Source organism: Dama dama, chromosome 14 (genome assembly GCF_033118175.1).
Source record: "Dama dama isolate Ldn47 chromosome 14, ASM3311817v1, whole genome shotgun sequence".
NCBI lineage: Eukaryota > Metazoa > Chordata > Mammalia > Artiodactyla > Cervidae > Dama > Dama dama.
This window is the reverse complement of record NC_083694.1, coordinates 65,330,552-65,356,500: the sequence shown is the minus strand read 5'-3', so window position 1 is coordinate 65,356,500 and position 25,949 is coordinate 65,330,552. Positions and strand designations below refer to the sequence as shown.

The 25,949-nt window shown below is 45.1% G+C and overlaps 1 protein-coding gene across 1 annotated transcript in view; it reads right to left on the bottom strand.

Moving 5' to 3' along the window:
- PTPN14 (protein tyrosine phosphatase non-receptor type 14) overlaps positions 1 to 25,949 on the bottom strand; it is a 112,696-nt gene that overhangs the window by 43,189 nt on the left and 43,558 nt on the right. Inside the window, exons 3-7 of the mRNA XM_061160955.1 lie at positions 15,396 to 15,493; positions 13,003 to 13,070; positions 5,425 to 5,495; positions 4,358 to 4,445; positions 639 to 727 (exon numbers count right to left, since the gene is read on the bottom strand). Coding sequence (XP_061016938.1) covers positions 639 to 727; positions 4,358 to 4,445; positions 5,425 to 5,495; positions 13,003 to 13,070; positions 15,396 to 15,493 — 414 coding nt within the window. The remainder of the gene's footprint in view (positions 1 to 638; positions 728 to 4,357; positions 4,446 to 5,424; positions 5,496 to 13,002; positions 13,071 to 15,395; positions 15,494 to 25,949) is intronic.

The following is a 25,949-nucleotide window of genomic DNA, read 5'->3' as shown; positions in this document are numbered from 1 at the left end:
GGGCAATGGATGAAGCCAGGTTGGATTTAATGACTGGTCATGGGTAATCTCTCTTGCCTGGAAAATCCCATGGATGAAGGAGCCTGGTGGGCTGCAGTCCATGCGGTCGCTATGAGTCAGACACGATTAAGCGACTTCACTTTCACTTTTCACTTGCATGCACTGGAGGAGGAAATGGCAACCCACTCCAGTGTTCTTGCCTGGAGAATCCCAGGGACCGGGGAGCCTGGTGGGCTGCTGTCTATGGGGTCGCACAGAGTCAGACACGACTGAAGTGACTTAGCAGCAGCAGCAGCAGCATGGGTAATCTGGGCAAAGGAGATCCTGCAGGAGCCTCATGCCTAAAGAGCCCATTTCCAACCAGACTCAGAGAATTTGGTTCCACGCTTCTGGCTCAGTGGAGGTTCAACTATGAATGTCTTGGAGTCAGTGGAAACAAAGAGCATTCTCTATCCTCCGCCCCTAAACAAACCCCCAGGGAAAGTGACAGGAATTTCTCCATAACCACTTAAACCCTGCAGAGGGGGCTGATCTTATCCACTGTCTGGCTCCTAACTCATCCGAGTAACTTTCATACTCCATGGGGTTTGGGAGAACACCTCCAGGGGAAAAAGGAGAAAGGAGACAAATCAGACTACCTGTAGATTACTGCTTGTCTTCCAATTCTGTTCCTCACGAAAATCCCCATAAAGAAAATGCCCAGGTGCACACTGTTTCCATGATTGTCCTGCATAAGATCAACAAGAGATCGTTGTGAGGAAAAACATCCCAGCGGTCTGGTAGCCTCCCCATGGGGACCACACCCCATTTCTCGCCCATACATGGAATGAGTCACAGACGGCATTGGGGAAACAAGCACCCTGAAGGGAGGCGTCCACTGCACATCCTAAGAGACTACATAGATACGTTTTCTTCTTTTATCTCAATTTGTCACATTTCCTGTTTAAGAAAGAATTTTAGGATTTTTCTCAGATTGGTTGGCAGTTAAGATCTCTTTCATGAGCATCTGTTAATATCTTTTTTAACTCTAGTTTTTGTTTTTCTTTTAAATCAAAATTACATGTGCATACATTTTTATTATATATGCTGTATATGTGCAATTACACAGGCACATAATTTGAGGAATTGAATATTCTTTAGATCTTGTTTAAAGCAGCCAGCAGTCACCATTTCCTCTCCTTTAAAGGCATCCAGTTCTACCACTTAAAGCCCTAGAGTGTGTCTATTTGCATCCACCATGCTCGGCCTTCCAATTTAGAACCTCGTGTTCCTCAGTTCTGGGATATTTTCTCAAATTACTACCTTCTGTTTCCCTTGTTCACTCTTTTCAGAACTCCCATTATTCAAATGCTGAACATCTGGGCTGGCCCTCCAATTTTATCTCCTGCCTCCCACATTCCATAGCTTTGGGGTTTTGGTAAGACTTTTCTTACTCTTCTAACCTGTCTATTAAGTTTACCATTCTGGTATCATATTATAAATTTCTGAGAGTTTTTATTTTCTGAATGTTCTCTTTTCTTTTCCAGATTAACAAAATTGAATCTTCTCTTTTAAAAGCAACCTACTCCTTCAATGAGGTAATATATAATACATAAATATATACCTATACATATATATGTAAAATCCCTGAAGCTCACAGTATGAGGGATGGGGGAATCCTTCACCCTGCAGAATCTCTGCCTCTTTAGGGGTGCTTCATCCTCATTGTGCTGACCTCTGTTATTCCTATCAGGGCACCCTGGGGGGTGTGATGATCGAGTATCTATTCACGCTCCAGGGTAGGAGGCTAAACACTGGCTGGGACCTTTGTGAGCACAGGGAGGGCACGTGGACTGTAAGCTTCACTGTTGGCAGTCCACTGGGCCCTGTCTGGGAGAGGCCAGGGGTCTTGTCTTCAGGCCGGTCTCTTGGTCCAGTCAGGTGCCTCCAACCTCCTGCCCGGGAAAGCACAACCCAGCCTCCAGTGTTCTTGAGAGCAGAGTGGGAGCAAGACTCAGCATCCAGGGAGCAAACTGTCACCTGGCCCCCCGCTTTCACTTGGGAGGCGTCCTCTTTGTGGAGTGAGGGGAGAGACACACCCAACTCAGCCCAGGAAAGCAAAGATAAACCCCTAACCTTCCTCGGAATACCTGATCCCATCTAAGACACAAAGATCTCCTTCTCAAGGACCTCATCTCAACCCACTTCCCCAAAACTTTTCACTCACATGGGAATCTTCTCAGAGAGAGAGAGAAAGGGAAAGACAACTGCCGATGGCAAAAGCTGAGTGAGAAAGAACTCGGGATGGGGGAGAGGGCCTCAGTAATTACAAGGAGCTAAAAGGTAAGTTACATGATTAAAAAAAAAAATCTATGTGGGAAACGAAGATGAGCAAAGTAAAGATGGGAACAGAAAGGAAAATTCTGTGGAAAGACTTCCCTGGGGATGCTGCCAGGAGGTGGGTGCAGAGGTCGAGGGGGACAGATGGGGACATGGGAGGAGCAGGCCACCAGCGTGGGACGATGAAAAACCACGGACCACACACCCGTCAGAACAGCACAGGCAGCTCGGGTTGAGGCTCCAGACCCGGTGTGACCCATTCCAGAAGCTGCCTCCCCCCATACCCACCTGCTCTGACAGTACAGGAGCCCCCGGAGGCTGCGGGCACCCCGTGTTTGTGGACAGGGAGGGGAAGCCCTGTTCAAGAAATGCACTGGTATTCCTGCTCCCCACGCTTGAAAAATTTTTTGAGAAATCACTCACTGGGAAAAAAAACAAAAACAAAAACCCTACACGAAACTTAAATGGTCGTCCCTGGGACATAGCCATAACATTTGTTTGAAACCTTCCTTGGTCAAGAAGGTTGACCCAGAGGGACTCCGTCACCACGGGCAGGCTGCCCTTGCTGCTTTTCCACTTACAGCCGACTCCATCACAGCCCCCACGGGTAACACCGCCCCGCCACGCATCCTTGGGTCACCCGGAATCACGCGGTCTGTAGGTGGTCACCTGAGTCATGAGCAGATATGCGGTGGGGGAGGAAAAAAAAGCAGCAGGCCAGCAGAGTTACACCCACGGGCCGTGAGTCAGCCGAGCCTGTCTGCCCACTCGGAGCAGCTCTGGGAGCTCCCTGAGTTTTTCCCACTAAAGGACAGACTCAAAAATGCATCCGAACCCAGCAGAGCGGATTTCAACGCCGTCTCCACTGCCTCTGCTTCCCACAGTTCAGAATGACTTTAAAAACCACGCAAGCAAATGACCCCCACAACCAAACCTCCAATCTCCAGGGCCCAAGAAGTCGGGTTTTCTAGAAGTGGAGAAAAGTTTACTCTGATTTTCCAAAATATCATGACTATATATGGGCTGCTGAAATGTAAGTGGGATGCAGATGGCTTCATAAGGCATTATTGCAAGGAAAATGGATTACAACCCTATGAAGGGCAGGCATTAGAGAAGCAAAAGAAAATTAAACAAATCTAAAAAAGAGCCATTTAGCCTTTTTTGCAAGCTGCGGCCACCCTGCTCGAGTCTACTTGATACACATGGGCAGTTCTCATTAAGGCAAATTGCAAACGTGCAACAGAGGGGGAACAGAACACTTATAAAACAGCCAGTGGAGCCAGTTTGGAGTGAAATGTTTATGCTGAAATTGCAGGAGTCTCCCAAATTGCTGAAATGTGCCAGTTGCTTTAGGTTTCTGATAAAACTCCATCTTTGGTAAAGTGGGTCACCAGAGAAAGGAAAATTAGTTTGGATGATGGACTCAGCTCTATAGACGACCTTGCACCATGACCCCACCACCACACCCTCACTTCAGGAGGTGAATTTGTTGCAAAGGGTGGGATGTGCTTATAACCATTTCCTAGGCATACTTTCCAGAAAACACCAAAGGGGCTGGAAATCCACAACAGAGGCTCTCTAGAGCCAGAGAAATAAAGTATAATTGTATCCAGGAAATGTTTCATTCTTCCTCACAAACAGTTATCACTGCATTGGCCCCAAGAAGAGAAAAGAAAAGGCTGGGGAGGAAAACTGCTGGGGAGGATCTGTATTAAGGCACAGGTGATGTTTGCTTCGTGTCCCGCGGTAAGGTCGGCTGTGACCTTGATAACTTCTCGGCACCAGATGGGCTGGTATTGGCTACTCACTCAGAAGGTTGTCTTACAATGGAGACAGTCTGCTGAGGACTATGGAAAGCTTCAAAATCTCTCCATTAACAAAAAAGGGTTTGCTTTCACTAAAGTAAATTGGACTTGCTAACTAATGGCATGTAGAAATGAGAAAGCCAAGCCTTCTGGTTCTCTGCTCCCAAGCAACACTAGTTTTCCAAATGCCTGTGCTGTTCTGAGGCAGCTGAAGCAAGGACAGGGGATGCTACCTTCACAGGGAAGATCTCCTGTCCAAATCCATCCAAACGTTCCACCTCGTTGATGTACATAAGCTCAGCTTCTGCTGGCAGGATTCCACTAAAACCAAAAGAGTATCAAAGGAGGAAACGGTTAAGGGCAATAAAATCAGTGGAAGACCCGACTCTCCTGGTAGCAAATTCCAGAACCGTGGCTTTAGTTCTGGGAAAAGCCATCATCACCCAACTGTAGGCACAGTGCTTTACTATGTAATTCATTAACATTTCCCCCAGTAGCCTTTCACTCAACAGGGAATAATAAGAGGAAGGTAAAGCATTTAATTGAGAGCCACAGCCCTATGAACACAGATTATGCCAGATGTCCTGGTGAATAATGCTGACTGCTGGGGGAAAAAAAAAATATTTTTTTCTCCAACCTGGGGGAACAAATCTCCACTGTTAAGAAAAAAAGAAGGGGAAAAGGAGGAAAGGAAAAAGATTATGAGGATGATAATTTGGGAGCCAAGTAACCAAGTTAAGAGAGCCTAGGACCGCTGCACATATCCTCTGAGGTTGGAAGTGGTGGTGGTTTAGTTGGAAGGGAAGCTGTTTATTTTCTATTCATCCCAAAGAGCTCCAAGCGGCCCTGAGTAAGCTCTCGGTGATGACCTGAATCTCACCATTTTTCTCCCTGATCTTGACTTTCCCACCCAAAGTAGCTCTTGAGGTCTACACTCAGCACAAGCAGCCCCAGGCTTCCCAAGTCCAGAAAGAGAGTTTTAGGAAGATCACAGGGAGGAATTCCTCTGGCCAACAGCTCCGCATCAGTGTGGGTCTACTAGTGTCGAAGAACAGGAGAAAGGGGGGATGGGGGGGAAGAAAGGAAAAAAAAAAAAAAAGGAAGAGAGAAAAAAAGCAAGGGCAGTAGGGGCAGGGAGCACAGTTTTCCAATCTACATGCACTCTCAGAAGAGAGCTGAGTCACTTGCTACTAGAAACAGAACTGCGGGGACTCGAGCCGCCGGCTGCGGGGTGGGGGGCCACCACCTCCGTCTCAGCCAGGACAGCGGCCGTGGGCTGGGCCAGGCAGCCCCACCTCACCTGTGGGCTTTGTGTTCCTGGGCCACCTTCTGCGTCAGTTCCTCCAGAACAGCTTCTTCTAGGGCCAAATCCTGTCAAAATGGAAAGCAGTTCAGGTCCCTTGTGATTTTGCTCGTGAGCCTTGAACGCGCTCCTTTTTTCTAAAACATGTCCCTGACCTGCCTCACTTCCTCAACCACCTGTGAGTCCTCTGCAATTCCTTTTTCTTTTAAAGTTAATTTTTACTGGAGTAGAGTGGCCTTACAATGTTGTGTTAGTTTCTACTGGACAGCAAAGCAGATCAGCCTTAAAGTGTTAAAGTGGTAGTCACTCAGTCGTGTCTGACTCTTTGTGGTCCATGGACTGTAGCCCGCCAGGCTCCTCTGTCCACAGGATTTCCCAGGCAACAATACTGGAGTGGGTAGCCTTTCCCTTCTCCAGGGGATCTTCCCAACCCAGGGATCGAACCTGGGTCTCCTGCATTGCAAGTGGATTCTTTACCATCTGAGCCACCAGGGAAGCCCAAATCAGCTTTATGTATGCAGGTACCCTGGAGAAGGCAATAGCACCCCACTCCAGTACTCTTGCCTGGAAAATCCCATGGATGGAGGAGCCTGATAGGCTGCAGACCGTGGGGTCGCTACGAGTCGGACACGACTGAGCAACTTCACTTTCACTTTTCACTTTCATGCATTGGAGAAGGAAATGGCAACCCACTCCAGTGTTCTTGCCTGGAGAATCCCAGGGATGGGAGCCTGGTGGGCTGCCGTCTACGGGGTCGCACAGAGTCGGACACGACTGACGCGACTTAGCAGCAGCCATAGCAGCATACAGATAGCCCCTCTTTTTTTGGATTCCCATCGCACTGAGGTCAGCCAGAGCGTGAGGAGAGTTCCCTGAGTGGCACAGCAGGTTCTCATTAGTTATCCACTTTATACACAGTAGTGTGTACATGGCAACCCCAATCTCCCGATTCACCCCACCCCCTTCTCCCCGCTGGGTGTCCATATGCGTGTTCTCTGTGTCTGTGTCTCTATTTCTGTTTTGCTCCTTTTATTCGTTTGAATTAAAGGTTGTCATCTTTAGAACAGAGGTTCGTGTTCCCTTTTGTAACCGGGCTTTCTGCATTATAACTTAGGCTACTTGAAGGCATATTTGGGTCTGCCATCTAAACTCTGGAGGGCCTAAGAATAGCTCTTTTTCATTTAGCTTCTTCTTCCCTATCTGCCTGCCTCTCAGACTGTTATTTAAAATGCTTTGTAAGGGACTTCCCTGGCGGTCCATCGGTTAGGACTCCACACTCCCCATGCAGGGGGCACGGGTCTGATCCCTGGTTGAGGAACTAAGATCCTGCATGCCACCTGGCATGGCCAAAAAAAAAAACAACAAAAGCTTTGTAAGTGCCTACACATTTTTAACAAAAATGTGAGGATATACAGGCAAATGAGTTTCCAGGCCATCATCCCCTCAAAAGTTGAGCCCAGGAAGGGACAGTGCCTGACCTTCTTATCCACTGGCCTAATCCCAGCAAACTAATTCATAGCCACTGTAGGCTCATTCAGAGGCTACTTGGCCGGGCCTTGGGAGCAAAAGAGGCCACGACAGCTAAACTACCTCAAGGGGGCTCCAGAAGATGACAGCTGGGGAGCTAAGCAGCTGGAGTCTGGACCAGATAAACCCCAGGCCCCTGGACGAGTGTTGCACCAGCTCCCGTGGGAGTAGCGTCACCTGGACACAGGGCTTCTCAACGCCCCTTCCAAGACAGTGCGAGTCCAGAGCTTGTTAAACACCTACTGGGAAAGTGAGAGGGAGTCTGGAGGAATAAATCCAAGACGGGGAGACCAGCCAGTTGCTGAGACGCTGACAGGCATGGTGACTCTAAAGCTTATCCCATCCCCTGGGGCTGGCTCCAGCCAGGAGCCCCGCTGCCTCTGCCCTTCCTAGGCAGAAGCCTGGAAAGTTCCATCCTCCTCTGAGCCACAGTCAGGGGCTGTGTGAGCTGTGTGTCCCGGGGAGGCCCTCTGAGGCTCATCACAGCCACTGGGAGTCGGTGGCGGGGCGGGCGGTGAGGGCTGATGCTTTCAAACCATCTAAAATGCCTCATTCTCTTGGTTGTAAAATATTACGTACATAAAGATTACCTCCACTTTAACCACTTTTCATGAAACACTGTCCCCAAGAAGGTATGCCTCAGAACTGTAAGAAACATCCCATCTCAAATGATGAAATTGCAAAAAAAAGAAGAATATTTTTAAAGTTGGAAAATGCTAGCATAGCTCTATATTGGAAATTCTTAGAGCTCTGCAGATGGTCCTGAGACACCTTAGAGAAGACTGAGGGAATTACTGGCAGCTCTTATTTTTCATAGGTGAGCTGTTTCATTTGCTGTTGTCTGTTAAGCCACCTACTTGAAGCAACTCAAGTCCACGTTAGGAAATAAAGCGCAACATTTTCAGTTTAACGCTGTGGGATCACAAGGATGCCACGTGGCTTAGAAATCCAGCTCTGGGTACACATCTGGCTACCAAGGACTAGGGATAACTCGATATTAATTTTGAAAAGCCAATAAAAGTCGTGGGACAACAGGACAAAATAAAGCTAAGTGAAGATCAAAGAGTGCTCCAGTAAACCGCTGCCTCCAACTCTCTGAAAGAAGAAAAAGTCCAAAGGGACCCTCTGCTATTGTACTCAACCTCACCAGCGCCATCTGCATCTGTCAGGGCCTCCCCGAGGCATGCAGCCCCACCACTGGGCTGGGCCAGAGCGCAGAGCTCGGATGAAAAATGGCAGAGAGCGAGCCTGCACACAGCAGCACACCTGGCGAGCGCCCTGCATACTTAACTTTGTTCTTTTGCTCAGCGGCAGAAATGCCATTTGACAAATTCGGTGGCTTTATGAGATCAAACACAGCCATTCATCCCCGGCTCCCTCCCCCACCGAAGGAACGCATTCCTCCCTTTGAAAGCGCCAGTGGAGCCCGGCAGAAACTGTACAGCCTGCCATGGCTCCCCACGGCCTGCTAGGTCAGGTCACCCTGGGCCTGGCATTCAGACCGCGCGTCAGGGCGACCCAGACGTCCCTGCAGACCTCTTCTCCCGAGTTTGTAACCTCAGGCCAAGTATTCCAACACAAACCGCTTTCACATCTCACCCCGTCATCTTTCAGGTCCGTCACACCCACCACTCCCCGGACAAGGCTTCCATGTTCCCCCCCGCGCAGGACAGGAGCCTTTCCCACTCCAGACCTACATCTTCGGCCCTGTGTGTCTCTCCCAGAGTCCTTACCAGAATCTACCTGCTGTCTTCCTTACACTTTGTTATTGCTGTTTAGTCACTCATTCGTGTCCAGCTCTTATCGACTCCATGGACTGCAGCCCACCGGGCTCCTCTGTTCATGGAGTTTCCCAGGCAAGAATACTGGAGTGGGTTGCCATTTCCTTCTCCAGGGGATCTTCCCCACCCAGGGATCAAACCTGAATCCTCTGCATTGCATATATACAGATATCCACTCGTTTTTACATTCTTTTCCCACATAGGCCTTTACAGAGTGCTGAGGAGAGTCTGACCCACACAAAGCTCCTGAATGATCATCGCTACCCTCTGCCTGTCCTCTGTCGGCTCACGTTTCAGAGAGCGCAGAGTATTCATGCCTAGAAAGCATGCACGTCAGCATCCTGTGCTTGCCTGAGACAGAAAAATACGCTGCTGATCATAATAATATGGATGAACCCTGGGATTGAACCCAGGTCTCCCGCACTGCAGGCGGATTCTTTACCCTCTGAGCCACCAGGGAAGCCCCAGCATACTGGAATGGGTAGCCTATCCCTCCTCCAGGGGATCTTCCCGACCCAGGAATTGAACCCGGGTCTCCTGCATTGCAGGCAGATTCTTTACCAGCTGAGCTACCAGGGAAGCCCTAAAGGATACATGACTGATGGCAAAAGCTAAGGAATATTCATGATTCAGACATACAGGCTGACATCAGCTTCTGCCACCTCATCCTCAACAGTGCCCAACAGGACTTTCTGGAATGATGGAAATGTTCTATAGCCAGGTTTTCCAGACAGTAGCCACGAGCCACAGGTGGCTATTGAGCATTTTTTAAAAATATATCTTATGCAACTGAGGGACTAAATTTTAAATTTTATTTAAGGTTAATTCATTTCAATCTGAATGTAAATAGGCACCCATCACAAGTAGCTACTATCTCAAAAGGGGAAGCTTTAGATCCAAGAATAACACCACCAATATCTGTCTGTCCATAGTGAAACTGAATGAGGTCTGGACTGTTTTAATACCCAATTTGCTTAGAGCCCAGTGGAGACAGGTATTATTCTGAAAAAGATATGATATGTACAAAATAAGTTCTTTACTGCTTCACAGCAGTTAAACCTGTCAAAGCATTTTTTACCATCTACAAATGCACACATCTCATGCTGGAAATCAACTTTGAATATTCTCCTGGTCTCTGCCTAAAGGCTATGTGACAGAGACCTTTAATGAGAAAAAGGTTAAAAAAAAAGAAAAGAAAAGAAATTCTAGAAAATAATCAAGTTCATCACCTTCATTTGTCACAACTATGCACACTCTCTAAAATTCTGAGGTATGAGCTTCATTTTCCCTTCCACCATGCAGACAGGAAAACATCCTGACTTTTGAGGTGGACTTCTGAGATGTCAGAGACATGGACGCCAAGTCCCATGCAGAACTTCTCGAAGTAATCTGCAGTCTCTTTGAACGGAGGCTGATTTAATCAGTGGAATTAACAAGGGATCAAAAACAGCAGGTCCAGCAGATAATACTGCTGTTATCTTAGTGGGAATAAGACTAAATACAGAGCTACTCATAAAAAGTTAGAGATCTTGCAGTATTTCCCTCATTTAGAAGAATTAGGTTAAGGTTCAGATGAATTTAGAGAAAAGGGAACCCTTGTACACTGCAGGTGGGAATGCAAACTTCTGTAGCCACTGCAGGAAACAGGGTAGAGGTTCCTCAAAAAATTAAAAATAAAACCACTACATGACCCAGCCATTGGAAAAAACAAAAACACTAATTCTAAAAGATTCGTGCACCTTAAAGTTCAGAGCAGCAATATTTATAGCGGACAAACCATGTCCTCTGCTCAGTCACTCAGTCCCGTTCGATTCTTTGCCATGGACCCACCACAGTTCCTCCATCCATGAGGATTCTCCAGGCCAGAATACTGGAGTGGGTTGCCATGCCCTCCTCCTGGGGATCTTCCCAACCCAGGGATCGAACCCAGGTCTCCTGCACTGCAGGTGGATTCCTTAGTGCCTGAGCCACCAGGGAAGAAGCCCCTGACAAACTATAGAAACAACCTAAACGTCCACCAGCAGATGAATGGATGATGTGGCAAGTCCACGCACACACACACACATGAAATAGGTAACGCAGCCATAAAAAGAACAAAATTTTGCCATGTGCTGCAACGTAGATGGCTTGGGAGGGGATTATACTAAGTGAAACATGTCAGACAGAGAAAGACAAACACTGTATGATGTCACTTATATATGGAGCCTAAAAAAATAGGACAAACTAGTGAATATAACAAAAAGAAGCACTCACAGATACAGAGAACAGACCAGTGGTGACCAGTCGAGGGAGGGGAGAGGAACAAGACGGGGGTGGAGGAGTGGGAGGTACAGATGACTGGACACCAGAAAGACCAAGAATGTACTGAACAATATGGGGAACACAGCCAAGATTTCGTAATAATTATAAACTGAAACTAACCTTTAAGAATTCTATAAAAATTTTAAAAAAATTAACTTGGGACTAATTTAGATTCCTCTCATGTCCTGACACAGATAATTTCTAGCCTCTCAAAACTTAATACCTTTGTCTCCAGACACTCAACTCTCTCAGGTTAGATGCCAAGCTCTCCCCATTGCACTTCCAAAATATCTCGTGTTGCTTTTTTTGTTTCTATCCTATAGTGTAGTAGTGATAGTGGCTCAGTCGTGTTCAACCTTTCGCAACCCCGTGGACTGTACCAGGCTCCTCTGTCCATGGGATTCTCCAGGCAAGAACACCGGAGTGGGTAGCCATTCCCTTCTCCAGGGGATCTTCCCATCCTGGGAATCGAACCCAGGTCTCCTGCATTGCAGGCAGATTCTGTACCATCTGAGCTACACGGACCAACACCTAATTCCTATGTCATGCTGAGGACACTCTCATCTGACATCCTCCTGCAAACAGTCTCATTGGTCTAACCCAGCAGTTCCCAAGCATGGGGTCTGTGAACCACTGGATGGAGCCCACCCATTCGAGCTCCTCAGACGCATTATGTTTCTGTACCACTGCTCCCCTCTGTACCCCTGAGCAGCCGTCAGGATGGCCAGCTGACTCCTATCCACCTCACCCCTGCTCCTCCTCCCTCTGTCTAGAGCATCCCTTGCTCCCCCGGACCACCACCTGCCACAATGCTGCCCATCTTTTAAGATGCAGCTCACATACCATTAGTCCCTCAAGCCCAAAACACAGGTAACCTCTCCCCACATAAAATCCTGATCGTATTTTATCATACGTGGCTTTGCATTCAGATTTTGTAAACCCAGGTCAGTGCTTTGAGCACACACACACACACACACACACACACAAAGTGGTGAATGATCATGATTTATAAAATCAGAGCTGAATGTTGGAGTGGGCATGGCTTTTCCCTAAGATGGCTTTTCAAATATTTTAACTTTCCTGACGAAAACTCTTCTCAATTACTCCAAAACTACCAAAAATTTCCCAAGAATAAAAACCTAGCCTTATCCCTAATTTAAGTCAAGAGTGGACATTTTACTTCATAGACTCATTCAACAAACCCACGTGAGCACAAAATTATGTACCAGACAACCATGGACAGACAGAGAAGCTCCCTCTTCAAGCGCCACGGAGAAGGCATTTCAGCTGACAATAAAAAGGAGGGAAAGAAGGAACACCTTTAGATCCTGAAAGAGCTCTAAAGTATGCACAGGAAAGGGGATTCAGCAGTTAGTGCTGGATGGTTGGAGGGCATCCTACAGGCGGTCAAGGACAAGGAAGCTTTCCGTGAGGAGGTGGATCTGAATCAAGACCTGAACGAGCAGTCACAGGAAGACCCGGGGCCGAGCATTCCAGACAGAAGACGGGCAGGACAAAGGCTCTGGAGTGGGGCCAAGCTGAGAGGCACAGAAGGAAAGAGAGGGACTTTCCTGGGGCTCCAGTGGCTAAGACTCTGAGCTCCCAATGCAGGGGGCGCGAGTTCAACTCCTGGTCAGGAAACTAGATCCCACATGCTGCAACCAGAGCTCACATGCCGCAACTAAGACCTGGTGCAGCCAAATAAACATACAAATATTTTTAAAAAAAAAGAAAAAAGGAAGAGAGTGCCCAGTACTCTAGGCTAGTGTGTGAGGCAGGGAAGTGTTCTGAAGAGGTAAGAAGAGCCATCTTTACTTTTCTCAGGGTCTTACAAAACTTATCTCGTAAATGCAGGGGCATTCTTCCCAGGAAATACATGTGTAAATTCCTCTGAGATCTTCGAAGGGAAGAATTAAATATCCAAAGAAGACAGAACATGAATTAAGAAAAAGGAAGATATACTTACCATAGGAAATAGTACATATTCTCTGAGGAAATCTTGAGAATCAAACTGATTATAATCTCCAAAATCAGCTGAAAAGACAAGGGGGGAGGGTAGTCTTTATTATATGACATTAAAGATGGGATAAAATAGGGTAAATTTATTACCACATTGACTCTTCTCACTTCATCCTACTTCTGCGCTATTATTAAATACAAACAGTGCCAAGATGGGTTTGCTATTACTAACACTTTTACATAGTAATAATGTAAATATCAGCATGCAAGCACTGCAACATAATTTTCTAGAAAGAATAGAAACATTTGAAAGTGATTCCTAATCTATTTTAAGAATTTAAAACAAACCTATATTTATCTTTTATGAAATATGCGCCAACACAGATCTTAAGACTATCTGCCAAGGGGACTTTTTAACACAAGGTTAATTTTGAGAACTGAAGCGCCAAACCCATCTGCATCTCTTCATATATCTGCAGCTGGAAATTCCCACTGTAAATCACCCTTGGCAAGCAATGCTGCAAATTTTTACACCTCCTAAACAACTCCATGTGTTACAAGATGGCCCAAATTCTGTTTTGTCCTGTTTTCATCTCACAATTGTAAGTCTGAACACACGTAAAATGAATACAGAGAACCTCAATCATAAATCGATAAGTGTCTTGCAGCTTATCCAACTTGCTCTCAACAACAACAAAAAAAATCAAAACAGTATGATATTTAAATTTCATGTAAAATGTTCACTATCAGGTAGAAACGGATCCTGATATCTTTAAGGTAACAAGAATAAGCAGATCCACACAGAAGGCCAGTATAAATACGTTACCAAGAAGGCAAGGTTGCACCTACAAATATGTGTAAATTCCTACAAGTAATTACAAGGTGAGGCACTTGGAAATACCAAAGACCAAGAGCTCTGCCTATTTCCAAAGTCGGTGATCTGTTACCATACTTTGTCACAGCTTATATCTGTTGATGTGCCTTTCTAACTGCCCAATGAAAGTTCTCAGAAAAATTATTCTACACATATTATAGCTAGAGGATTTCATCAGATTGAATAGCAAACTTCAAGGATCCAAGTAAAAGGGACCCCAGAGTAAGTTCACCAACTTCCTTCAGCCTGAAAGTGATCACCGAGGTCCTCCAATATCCAGGATGCTTGTAATGAGCCCAGTGATTGAAGAGTGAGAGGGGAAAAAAGAGAGTTTAAAAAAAAAAAGAAGAAGAAGAAGAAAAGGAAGCACTTAAAGGAAAAAGACCCAATTGGAAGATGAGGGACCCACCAGATCTTTCATCTCCCCATTAATGGTATCTTCTCTACTGTTTAAATTATTTTTTAATTATAACCGCTGATGGTTCTGTTATACAGTCTGGGCATTGCTCCTTCCCCTTCCATTCTTTAGGTGAACAGATGAGAACAACGCATTTTGCAGACTTCCAATCCACAGGGAGAGGCTAACTACTAAGTATCATATGGCCAACCAAAACTACTAACCCATTAATATCCCAGGAATGAAAGTTATCAAGGAAAGGCTGCCACTTTAAGCGTTTTAAATCCAAAAGGTTTAACTTCAGTGCAGAGTTTGGGATGAGAAGTTCAGTTCGCAGCTTCTAAAACAACAATCCACACAGCAAGAACTCTGCAGCTGGCAGCGTACATTTGGATGGTATCTGATTTTAAGCAAAGTCGCTACTGCAAGGGAAACATGTTTCTTTTTAAAAAGAAACTTGTCTTTTATCTTCTTGTTTTTAACATGACTAAAGACAATGAAGCTACCAGTCAATAAAGAACAATGTATAAATATATGTACAAGATTACACAGTGTACTACACAAATAGGGGTAAAAATTTACAGAAGATTAAAAAAAAAACAGCTGTCTGATGGATCTAGATCGATGTAAGTAGGGTAGGTTGAAAGATAAATTGACTCTAATACACATTAGCTATCTCACATTACAACACTGCATTTTAAATTTCTCTCTTTAACTGTCGGAATAAAGCATACTATGAGGTCTTAAGCTCTCACACTTGAAACTGATGTGAAAGTCACACAGTCATAACATCAAGCCACAAAATATGACCACACTGGGCAGTGGAAAAATTCTAAGAAAATGGTCTACAAGCCCTGCAATGGAGCTTTAATTAGCGGCAGGATGAAAGCTGCTATTTCTTCAAATAAAACTAAAATTATACAAGCTTGAGCAATTTGCAAACAGCTCTGAGGAATCCACCATCCTGCCACCAAAAGTCACTGCCTCTGCACTTTTAATGTAAGATGCCTCAAAATGTAAAAAGAGTTATGAAGGGATCACTTAAGTAAATTTAACTTCTCCCTCCGAGAGGCTAGGGGTGCCAGCATTCAAGACAAGATGGTTGTCACACACCAGTCCCCACTCTTACCTTGCACCGCCAAGCCTGCCAGCCGGATCACCTGTTCCAGGGAACACCGCAGCCGCCCTTCCAGCACGTCTTTTTTGACTTGCAGGTAATACTGATATCTATTCATGGAAACAGAAGAAATAACCTTAAAAACACATACTTGGAATATATTCCCACGCCATGAATGCCTCTAGATTTGACCCCTTGGGTACACAGCAGGATACACAGGTGATGTCGATAAAGGTCAGGTCTATAAAAGATGGAAAGTGACCTCTGCCTGTTTGTCTTTGTTTGATGTGGCAGATGCCACATCCCCTTCGCTCTGAGTTCGAAAGTGCTCTCATCACATCATTTCATGGCAGGCCGGCAGGATGAACTACTGATAAGGACCAGCTCTTCATAACAAGAGACTGAGGATGGGGGCACTCTTGCACACCTGGACACCCACAACACACAGCTGCCAAAGCCACGCAACAGTGTACATTCCTGAAAAAAAAAAAAAATTATGGAAGCACACTGTTTTTTTAAATCCCAAGGTTATAGAGGGTAGAAGACAAACAGGCCAAATCATTTAGAATTCTGCTAATGGACAGGATAAAGCCTTTCAGAGGCAGGCTCACCCTCCACATCTGTGACTCATAAAAATCTAATCGAATGTGATACTGAGCCTTCCAACCCAAAGTATATCCTCAAAGCAGCAAAGTGCAGACAGACAGAATGTGCCCATATACAACAGCAACCTCAGACCAGACCACTGTTCTCAGAAGCTAATAGAGCGCTATTGTTACCTTGCCAATAAAATCATAATTAGAATTACCTAAGCGTTTAGAAATCTCCTCACGCCAAACCTTTACATCCCAGGACTCTACTTCCTTTGAATATACTCTTAAAACAAACTACCTCTAGAACAGTCACACTTTTTAGGCATTAATTCTTGGCAAATGCTAACAACCTCTTTGCTCCTGGTAACCACAACTCTGTAATGTCTTCAAAACTTCAGCATGTCAATCAAGGGAACTTAGGAGTGACCCAAAGCCCTGCTCTCTTGGAGAGAGGCAATCAGTTGTGAGAGCTAATGATTGCTGTCTCTACCTTGATATCATGGACTTCATTACATGTCAGTGGAAGTGTTAGCCGCTCAGTCACGTCTGACTCTCTGTGACCCCTGCACTATAGCCCAGCAGGCCCCTCTGTCCATGGGGTTCTCCAGGCAAGAATACTGGAGTGGGTGGCCATTCCCTTCTCCAAGGGATCTTCCCAACCCAGGGATCAAACTCAGGTCTCCTGCATTGGCAGGCGAATTCTTTACTGTCTGAGCCACTAGGGAAGCCTATTACATGTCAACCTAGCTCCTATTTGAGAAGAAGAATCCGGTATTCTCTACAAAACAGTCTCTACTTCTTTCCTCTTGAGTCTACAGCACAGGGTAAAGACACCCAAGTCAGTCTCTGGTGGGAAACTGTGTGTTAGTGGCTCAGTCGTGTCTGACTCTGCAACACCATGGACTAGGGCCCACCAGGCTCCTCCGCCCATGGGCTTTCCCAGGCAAGCACAGTGGAGTGGGTTGCCATTCCCTTCTCTAGGGGAGCTTCTTGACCCAAGGATCGAACCCAGGTCTCCCACATTGTAGGCAGACTCTTCACCATCTGAGTCACTATGGAAGACTCTGGTGGGAAAACCTTTACTTACAATTAGAAAGACCAACACTCTGAGTTATCTAAAGATTTTTTCTAGTCAAACTTAATATCTATTAGAAAAGCCACTTATTTTTCCTACTACCATTTTATCTTTCACCTTAAATATTCATAATCATTTTTATAGGGTCCATTATTTTATATATATATAAGAATATTATTTATTCTCACTTGTTTTTTGGTTAAAAATTGTTTTATTCTCTTAGCAAATTTCAATTCAATTATATAAAGTTATACAACATAGCAGGGCTTCCCAAGTGACACAGTGGTAAAGAATCTGACTGCCAGTGCAGAAGATACAGGTGACGTGGGTTTGAACCCTGGGTCAGGAAGATCCCCTGGAGGAGTAAAAGGTGACCCACTCCAGTATTCTTGCCAGGAGAAGCCCATGGACAGAGAAGCCTGGCGGGCTACAGTCCATGGGGGTCGCAGAGTCAAACATGACCAAGCACACATACAGTATAGTGTTATCAACCACAGTCACGCTAGACATTAGTTCCTCAGCTCTTATTCATCTTATATCTAAATGTTTGTACCAACCTTCCCCTATTTTCCCTACCTCTCAGGGGGTCCACTTGTGAGTCAATAATTTGACTTCCTGTCAAAATCAGCTGACTAAATCAATTAAGGCTATACATCAAGGCTGCATATTGTCACTCTGCTTATTTAACTTATATGTAGAGTACATCATGAGAAACGCTGGACTGGATGAAGCACAAGCTAGAATCAAGATTGCTGGGAAAAATATCAATAACTTCAGATATGCAGATGACACCACCCTTATGGCAGAAAGCAAAGAAGAACTAAAGAGCCTCTTGATGAAAGTGAAAGAAGAGAATGAAAAAGTTGACTTAAAACTCAACATTGAGAAAACTAAGATCATGGCATCTGGTCCCATCACTTCATGGCAAATAGATAGGGAAACACTGGAAATAGTGACAGACTTTATTTTGGGGGGCTCCAAGATCACTGCAGATTGTGACTGCAGCCATGAAATTAAAAGATGCTTGCTCCTTGGAAGAAAAGTTATGACCAACCTAGACAGCATATTAAAAAGGAGAGACATTACTTTGTCAACAAAGGTCCATCTAGTCAAAGCTATGGTTTTTCCAGTGGTCACGTATGGATGTGAGAGTTGGACTATAAAGAAAGCTGAGTGCCAAAGAATGGATGCTTTTGAAGTGTGGTATTGGAGAAGACTCTTGAGAGTCCCTTGGACTGCAAGGAGATCCAACCAGTCCATCCTAAAGGAAATCAGTCCTGAATATTCACTGGAAGGACTGATGCTGAAGCTGAAGCTCCAATACTTTGGCCACCTGATGAGAAGAACTGACTCATTTGAAAAGACCCTGATGCTGGGAAAGATCGAAGGCTGGAGGAGAAGGGGACGACAGAGGATGAGAGGTTGGATGGCATCACCGACTCAATGGAAATGAGTTTGAGTCTGGGAGTTGGTGATGGACAGGGAGGCCTGGCGTGCTGCAGTCCATGGGGTCGCAAAGAGTCGGACACGAATGAGCAACTGAACTGAACTGACCAAAATCAATTAATGTACATAACAAGTATCTTTGCTGATTTTCAGAGACAAGTCCCTGGTATGTGGACAAAAAATCTTTGTGTCCATTCACCACTCTGAGTCCAGAGGACACTGTCTTGCCCTCACCTACTCATTGTATTCTTAGCTGGTTAAAGGCATCATGGAGTCTAAATCTCAACAAACAGGAACAGAGGTTATATCTAAAAACTTGTGATTGAAACTCTTTTCCTGGTAATAAGGTGGTGGTCTGCTGCTTCTGAATGTGCACAGTTTGGAGCAAATACTAGATAGGATACTTTTTAAAACCCTGTAAAGTTGAAGACACCGCCCTAACGTGTGTGTGTGTGTGTTTCTTTGTTGACGGAGTTTCTGGGAATAACATATGATGGCGGGAAAAGGGGAAGCCACGACCTGCCTGATCATTCTTCACAGGAGAGAATTGGAGTAAATGAAAATATTTTGAAGCAATAACAATACACGAATTAAAAGAAACAGCATGAGAAAGGATCAAAGTATTGAAGACTAAGGAAACCTGAATTGCTGCAGAGTTAAAATATGTTACATGTTACCTTCTAGCTTTCATTTTTCCTCCCTGTTCACTCAGGTCAAGTCCCCAAGCTCAGGCATATTTTTCAGATGTTTTATCCAAGAAGAGTGACCATCACAGAAGGGCGGTCCCATACATTCCCAGGATCCACAAGCCTCCTGTCTGCCTGCATGCCTCCTGTTCCCAGGGGACAGACGGCCAGCCTGCACAAGGCAAGTGCCAAGGATCATAGGTTCCATGGTTTCATTCAGCAAATCAAGAGCCCCAACAAAAATGCTCTACACTAGCACCTTTGCTTCAAGGAGCATGCACCCTTATTAAGTACCAATACAAGCAAAGCTCAGGGTTTTACAGTCCTTACTTAAATAACAGATTCATGCCGAAAACCATAATCTAATGATATACACTATTAGTTCATCTCCTTGAAGAAAGTTAGGAGGGAAACACAGGAACACCAGGATTTTTCCTGGTCCTTTAGGTTAAACGTAGTCTAACACTGGGAAATGAAACCAAGGAGCAGAAGAATGCAGTGCTCTTTCCTGGAAGCCATCCAGACTACAAGAGAATCTGAACAGCGTTAATGATATGGTACAACAGCCATTTGAGATTGTGGATATTACTACATGAGATCACAGGCACGGGAATGGAATCTGAACCACTTTGTTAATTGATTGTTTGCTACATTTCTGCTCAAAAGGCACTTTTATAAAATATAATAATTCTATCCTATATGAAGACCAAATTAGAGAATATGAGCTGAAATTCTATTTCTAGAGTGTTTGGTTTTTGCTTATTTTTGATTAGAGATTCAATTCTAACAGAAGTCAAATGTAACAGTGAATCCTATTTTGGAAACATGCAATTTCATGGAAGTATACTCCACTCCACCCTGTCATAGCTTTGGGTGGAGGGGGAAAAGAAAAAAACCAATCTTTGTGCCAGGAAAGTAAGTATCTGCCAACTTTCCAAAGGGATCCTCTTTGAAAACCCAAGCCCACAAGGAAAACTTTTAAATAATTTTTATATTCAAAGACCTGGAAATAGTCCATCTGACTGCTGAGGTCCAACGAATGGTTTTAGGTGAAGATTTTGCTTTCTCTCTAAGAATTAGTGAACATAATTGTGCTTGTTGAATAAGGGTAATATTTCTATTTTCAAAGCTTTTTGTTTTGAATCTCCAGAGAATATTAATTTGTGGATTAAATGCAGGCTTCTCTGGGTGAAGTAACAAAGGCTTCCTGGTAACTGGGGCTATTAAACATCACACCTGGAAACTTGAAGTCACTAAGAACCTATCCCTAGAGGTTTCATCTGTCTTGAATTTGTTTTTGTTCAGTCACTAAGTCATGTCCAACTCTTTGCAACCCCAAGAACTGTAGCATGCCAGGATCCTCTGTCCTTCAGTATCTCCCTGAGTTTGCTCAAATTCATGTCCATTGAATCAGTGATGCTATCTAATCATCTCATCCTCTGCCATCCCCTTCTCCTTTTGCCTTCAGTCTTTCCCAGCCTCAGGATATTTTCTATACAAACTCGAGAAAATAAGTGACTTTTCCATGTTCCCTCCTCTCCCTAAGATTATGAAAAGGAAGTTTTAAAAAAATACCACACTGAGTTATATCAATAAAGCATTCAGTACTCCTGCCAGTGGTGTCAAAGGACTCTTTCAAAATTATACCCTATAACATTAGCCTCAATGTTTACAGATGTACTGCTAAGGTCTTTCATCTCTCATTTTAATTCACATATGAGGGCTCTATCTAAGCACTTGTGCAAGCCTATTTCACTTGCAGATCTATTAATACTTCTCAGATTGAGACATTCCACGTGTTGGCCTGGAAAGTATGGACTGTACTGCCACAGAACCACAGATAAGAAGAGAGAACTCAGAGGCAGAGTACGTGCTGCTTTTAAAGGGCTCCTGCCACCCCTCTCAGAAATGAAATACTCTTCCCAAGTCCAGTTCAGCAGAAACGCCTTAAACGTGGGATAGACATGAAAATCTGAAAGCTTTAAGATGTGACTTGGGGGCACTTCCCTGGCGGTCCTGTGGTTAAGACTCTGCCTTCCAAGGCAGAGGGCTCAGGTTTGATCCCAGGTCAGGGAACTAAGATCCCACATGCTGTGCCACCAAAAAATAAATAAAGTCAAGATGTGATTTTGGTTGGGCGTCAACCCACAAGGGCAAGAGCCTGGGCCGAAATCACAGGATGGTGGAGGCGGGGGGTCAAAGGTCACTGTCACTGCTCTGAATGTCTGCCAAAACTCGCCACGGGGCTGCCTCTCCCAGGGGGTCACAGCTACCTACTGAATCAACTCTGTGATTAGCTTTGGGGTCAGTGACATGGAGGAAGAAACGGCACATGCTGATTCCAAGCAGAAGCCTCCCAAGCCCATGTCTGGCTCCCTGTTCTGCCTCCCTCTGCTGTGAGATGTGCAGCACCCAAGTAGGTACTGTTGCTCAGTGAGTCTGAGCCCGAGAAAGACGGCAGTGGACACAGTGGACATGGAAGATGGTGAGGAATGAGACTTTGGTTTCGAAAGCCACAGACAGCTGGAGGTCACGCACTGTGGCAGCGTGAGTTGGCCTAAGCTATCTAACAAGGGAAGGACTTCAACAACTCAAGTCCGGGTCTTTCGTTTCTAAAGAAGGAAACTCCATTGAGGGAGGAGAAGGACTGGTCCAAGGTAATACTGCTCCTTAAAGGCAGGACCACACAGACCAGAGCTTGGAGATCCGTTTCTGCACGGCAACCACAAGGCGACGAGCGTGGGGTGGGATTCCCAGCCGTTGTAGTCAAGTCATAGATTTCACTGAAGTCGAAAAGTATTGCAGAAATAAAAGTGCAGGAACTCCCATGGTGGTCCAGGGGTTAGGACTCGAAGCTTTCACTGCTGGGCTCAATCCCTGACTGGGGGAGCTAAGATCCTGCAAGCCGCGCAGCACAGCCACATTAGAGAGAGAGAAAGGAAAATACAAACACCACTGCCGCGTGATTTTCACGATCCCAGGCTTCCATAACCATGCTGCCCTCCCCCCTCTGTTAGATCTATGCCACAGCACATGAGACAGACACTGACACGGAAGCTGTTCTGAGAAAACATTACACGACATGTTTCAGAGTTTGGCCTGTGGATTACTCAGATCTGTGTTTTCTCCCAGCAGTAGCCTCTGGGATAGTTCACGCTCCTCCCCCGGAGGCAGAAGGAAGGAAAAAGAGACCGAGCTATGCATTCTAACTACTCGTTGACAACCTTGAAAGATGCACTGAAGGATAAAAGGAAAATCTAGAGACGGGGGTCTCGGATTACAGGCTCCTGCCTAAAAGGAGAGGCCATCCCCAGAAGCAGATGCAGACTAGTCTCTTAAATGCATTTATTTCTAAATGCAACATGTTTCGAAAGAGTAAACAGGAGTTCATCATCAGTATTACATACAGTCTTTACTGCCTTGCATTGAGTAAAGATACTTTCCTATTACGGGTCATTAAAAGTTACACAGACTTCACTCAATTAAGGTATTAATAACACTTGAAGCTGTCCGATCAGCACATACCATCCACAGATTGACCTCTTTTCCGCCCAGTGCCCAAGGAGATCTGGGACAGAAAGAAAATGCTCTTTCATAGTTAAGAACAGGTCAGTAAAAGCACTCTGTTCGCCTAACGATCTGTGCACGTGCAATGTCGCCATCAGAGAGCTACACATGCCTTTCCCATCTCTACAGTTCAAGGTCAGTCCCATCAACCCGCCTCTTCGACGCGCACAGTCAGTAGGACTGTGACAATCTAGAGAGACGGGGCATTATCGGTGCCCTGAAAACCCATCCTAAAAATCCTCAAACTGTGAAGCTTTTCCATAAAACTACTGGGGAGGGAGGACGAGAGAGAGAAAGACAGATTGTTCGGCCACTGTTATTATTAAGAAGAGGGTAAGACTTAAATTGTCCTCTCCTCATTAGAAAACTCTCTTTAGTAAAATCAGCAATATCAGGAGAATCTTGCGAGAATGTCCCAGAAACCCAGTTCTCTCAGGACACTGCAATAGGTGCTGAAACACTCGCATTACTTTCTGGTTGGCATCATATTGGGCCAATAAGAAGTAGACATACAAATTTCTCTACTATGAAAAAAAAAAAAAGGAAGGGATTGAAGTTAAGCTGCCCTAAAAGTCTGGGATATGGGATGGCAAAGCATAATTCTAATTCTTAGACAGACAGAGGCACCAATACGCGAGGAACAGCACATTCCAGCCGTTCGGAAGGGTGTTCACAGCTGTAAGTCCAGATAATAGAGAGGGTGGCCCACCCTGCTCTCCGTCTGCCTGGACCAGATAAACAGTACATACATGAGCGTGAAAGTGCAAGTCGCTCACTCGTGTCCAACTCTCTGTGAACCCCCTGGACTATACAGTCCACGGAATTCTCCAAGGCCAGAATACTCTAGTGGGTAGCCTTTCTCTTCTCCAAGGGGTCTTCCCAACCCAGGTCTCCCGCATTGCAGGTGGGTTCTTTGCCAGCTCAGCCACCAGGGAAGCTCAAGAATACGGGAGTGGGTAGCCTATCCCTTCTCCAGCAGATCTTCCCGACCCAGAAATTTAACCAAGGTCTCCTGCATTGCAGGCGGACTCTTTCCCAACTGAGCTATCAGGGAAGCCCATACGTAAGCATGCAACCCGACAAATCTGAAGGCTCCCCTCTCTCAGCCCCCCTGTCCTCAAAGCCTCCAAGGAGATTCCAGTTTGTGATTACTCACGTATAATACTGTGTTTGGTACCTGAGCAATGCACTATCTGAAATCTTTTCTATTTAATGAAATGTTCAAGTTGACAGTCAATTAAAACTCTGCATCATCAAATGGCTGACAGATTTCAACTCTGCCTGCAATTATGAAAAATTGAAACAAACCAACAGAGAGGGAGAAAAGAAAGGAAAAGGCTAAAACCATAACTCGACAAAGAGAACCTTAAAAGGGAAAGTTTTTCGTCTTGTCTTTTTTACACTACAAGCCAACACACACGCATACCTGAAAATACAAACATATGCACACATTCAAACACACACAGACAAGACTGTCTTAGCAATCACTGATCAATATTCCATTTTGCCAGAGACACCTAACTTCTTACCTAGGCTCCTTAAGTTTCAATGAGTCAAAGGATTGCAATTCCTTCCTAAAAAGGATAATGTTTGTTTAAATGCACACAAACACACACGGGCCTTAACTGCTGGTGAAAAAAAGGCCAATAATAGCCAGGTGTTGCAAAACAGCCAAGCATGCCACAACCTGATCCCTGCTTTCTGCTCTTGAACTCTTGCATTAATTATAACAAATTACAGGGAATCCAAGTACAGTTTATATGTACAATAAGCTCCCTAATAATAGCCCATAATTTAATCAAGGGTTCTTTTTAAACTAGAAAAACTCATTCTCTACAATACATCCTAGACAGAGAATGTCAATACCCTGACAGTACTTCTTTCTGTCCCACTATGTGCTACTGGGTACAGATTGCTCTGCAGTAATCATATCAACGGAATTTTAAAGGGCCAAATATGTTTCCCTGCTGTGAACTGTGATGCCCTAAAGTAGGAAAACAAGGTAACAGCAGTAGAAATACTCCATCTTAAAAAAAAAAAAAAACACACTGACCTCAAGTGTGTGATATTCAAACAGAACCTGAGTCTGTTCTGCCCTGGCTGAAAAAACACAGCGACTTAGAAGAGTTCAGCAATTCCTCAAAAGATGGGAGTTATCATCTGGCCCAGCAATTCCACTCCGAGGTATACGCCCAAGAGAACTGAGAACACACACTCACACAGAAACTGGTAACAAACAGCAGCATCATTTGTGACAACCAAGAAAGAGGAAACAATCCAACACCCATCAACCTGTGACTGAATCAACAAAGTGTGGTCGAGTGATGCAGTGGAGTAGCATTTAGCCACAAAAATGAACAGGGTATGGATACACTGCTACAACACGGATGAACTCTGAAAACATCAGGCTAAGTGAAATAACTCAAGACAAAAAAGGCCATGTACTAGATGACTCTATTCACACAAAATGTCTAAGAACAGACAAATCCATCGCGATAGAAAGTAGACTAGTGGCTGCCAGAGTCTGGGAGACGAGGGGAGGGGGGATGACTGCTGATGTTCTGAAATTAGATAGTGGGGATGGCTGTGGGTAACTCTGCATATATAGTAAAAACCACTGAACTGTATACTTTACCATGATTAAAATGTAAATATTACATTATGTGAACTGTATCCCCACAAAACGAAATATCCAATAACCCTACTCAGGAGGAAGTCCTGAGACAGCACAACAGGCTCTTCAGGATTCACTCAGAGCCACTTTCTTTCTGATTTTATGTCTCAGCAGGCCCCACACACTGAGTTATCCTGGGTGTGCTGCGCTTCCCAGTATCGCCCTCTTGCTGTTTCCTCTGTCTGAATGCCCCGACCCAGCCCTCTCCATTCGGACACTCTGCTGCTCATCCTTCAAAGCTCCGTCGAAATGTATCTCACCTGTAAAGCTTCCCAAACCCTCTCAACCAGCTAACGAACCTCCCTCCCAGCCCTGAGAGCACCTCACCCAGGTCCCTCTTCACTGCTGTCAGCATCTCTCCCACTCCACACGGACTCGGGAATGGGTCTTACCATTTAATGCCAGGGCCTGGTGCCAACGAGAGACACAATATGTGCTTCTGGGTAGATGAAATACCGACAGAGAAAGGAAGTGGGAGAAAGCGAGATTAACCACCTCAGGGTAAGATTTTTAGCTGCTGTTTCT